General features: G+C 64.1%; 1 protein-coding gene across 1 annotated transcript; it reads left to right on the top strand.

Moving 5' to 3' along the window:
• Window positions 1-5: 5 nt before the first annotated feature.
• LOC104615502 (protein FAM189B-like) lies at window positions 6-2,094 on the top strand (the record flags this gene model as incomplete). Its single annotated transcript, XM_010296737.1, has 7 exons — window positions 6-35; window positions 736-792; window positions 955-1,065; window positions 1,245-1,370; window positions 1,467-1,574; window positions 1,754-1,914; window positions 2,022-2,094. Coding segments are annotated over 7 exons (666 nt in total), but the record flags the coding sequence as incomplete, so codon positions are not given.
• Between the last annotated feature and the right edge of the window lie 8 nt (window positions 2,095-2,102).

Below are 2,102 nucleotides of genomic sequence, written 5' to 3'. Positions count from 1 at the left end.
TCCGACACTCCTGCCCATCCTGGGCCGGCTTCTCGGTGAGTCTGGGGCCAGGGCAGTGTGTGGAGGGGTCTGCCACAGACCTGCTCTGTCAGGTCCATACAGCTCCCTGGATGCTGAATTTACTGCTGGTCCCCAGTGACTGTAGCCCTGCTGCTCCCCAACCCCCTGCCCATGGCTCCTGTGCTGCATTGTGGGAGAATCCCGGCAGTTCCCTCGGGGTGACTGTGTGAGGGATGGGGACCCCCGGAGTGGTGTGGGGCGTTATGTGGGGTATGTGTTGAGGTGACATGCTTCTGGACAAACCCTGAGCAGGTTTGTGCAGCTGCAGGCAGGGAGGAGTGCTGCAGTGGCGACAGGGCCGGTGACCGGGGCGCCCCGGGCAGCCCTGCCCTGCTCCTGAGCCAAGCGCTGTGATGCTCTGCCTGCTGTGTACACAGGGTGAGGGCAGCACCCCGGCAGGCCTGGGGTCCCCTGCAGTAACGCCGTGGCACAGATCCTGGCCCAGGTTCACTGCCCAGCATGGAGCTGCCTGCAGTCCCCAGGCTCTCCAGTGCCCTGAATCAGCAGTTTCTCCAGGCTTGCAGCACCAAGGCTGCCCCTATGGCCCTGCTGCTCCTGGGCCAGCTCTGGGTCCACAGGGCTGGGAGACTCTACCCAAGGGCGGGGGCTGCTCTAGTCCCTACTGCCTGGCTGACACCCTTCCCCATCCTCATCCCCGGCCTTGTGCATCTGCAGTTGGCACTGTCTGGGCTCGTCGGCATCGTCACCTGGAAGCGGCCACTCACCCTGGTGGTAGGTGTTGGGGGAGACTCCTCCACAGACAGGGGTCCAGGCTGGGGAGGGTGGTATGAGGGGACCAAGTGGCCCCACATGCTCCCAGATGTGCAGCTGTATGCGTTGGCTCCCTGCTCTGCAGCACTGCCCAGCTGGCAGCCCCTCTCCTCCCCGCTGCAGATCACCTTCTTCACGTTGCTGTCAGTGCTGGGCGTCATGCTGAGCCTCGCTGGGTCCATCCTGTCCTGCCAGAACGCGCAGCTGGTGAAGTCCCTGGAGGCCTGCGAGAGGGTGAGGCTGGCTGGGGGCTGCCGCTGAGTGCCTGGGCAGCTGAGTGCAGCTCATCCCTGGCTGCAGGGCTCTGGGGGCATGGGGAGCTGTGGAGCAAGGGTCTGGTGGTGGGACATTCCAGTGGCTCTTGGAGGAGAGCACAGCATCCAAAGGTCCCTCATGGTGTTCCTCGTCCCCAGGAGAGTGACTTGTGTGTCTGCTGCCAGACCCGCTCGGAGCCTCTGCCTGGCTCCTGCAGCCGGCAGAGTGAGATGCTGACCATGTTCCCCAACCCTGACTGCCGGAGCATCCGCGTGGCGCTCAAGGTGGGGGATCCAGGGCAAGGCAAGGGCTCCCTGGGAAGTGGCCGTGCACCCTGCCATGCTCTGTGGGCATCTGCAGCTCACCCCACTCCTCCCCAGGATCTCCTCTTCAGTGTCTGCGGCTTGACCGTCTTCTCCACCATCATCTGCACACTCTCTGCTGTTGTGTGCTGCATCCAGATCTTCTCCCTTGACATCGTCCATGTGGTGAGTCCCAGCTCTAGCCCAGGAGCAGACGGGGCTGGGGCGCAGCACTCCCAGGCTGGGGGGCCCTGGGGTGCCAGGGCAGGACCTGGCCCCAGCCAGGTGTGGATTAAGTCCCAGGACATGCGTCCCTTGCTGGATCTCTGGGCAGGGAGTCCCAGCTCTCCCTCCTCTCCCTGCAGCTGGTCCCCCAGCGCTCGAGCTCCATGACGCTGGAATGCACGTCCCCTCCTGACACCTTTCTGCAGAGCATGATGGACTTCGAGGAGTTCGTGCCCCCGGTGCCGCCACCCCCTTACTACCCACCTGAGTATACCTGCAGCTCCGAGACTGATGCGCAGAGGTACCTGGCTGGGAGTGAGGCCGCCATGGTGCAGGAGCAGAGAGCCAGTTTGCCCCCAAGCAGGGCTCGTCCCACCAGACACGGCTTTTCTGCTCTTGTCTCTGCAGTATCACCTACAATGGCTCCATGGACAGCCCCGTGCCCCTCTACCCGACTGACTTCCCCCCCTCCTACGAGACCGTGATGGG

The sequence above is a fragment of the Phaethon lepturus genome, unplaced genomic scaffold (genome assembly GCF_000687285.1).
Source record: "Phaethon lepturus isolate BGI_N335 unplaced genomic scaffold, ASM68728v1 scaffold32620, whole genome shotgun sequence".
Taxonomy (NCBI): domain Eukaryota; kingdom Metazoa; phylum Chordata; class Aves; order Phaethontiformes; family Phaethontidae; genus Phaethon; species Phaethon lepturus.
Note: the sequence above shows the minus strand (reverse complement) of the source record. Positions and strands in the feature narration are given on the sequence as shown.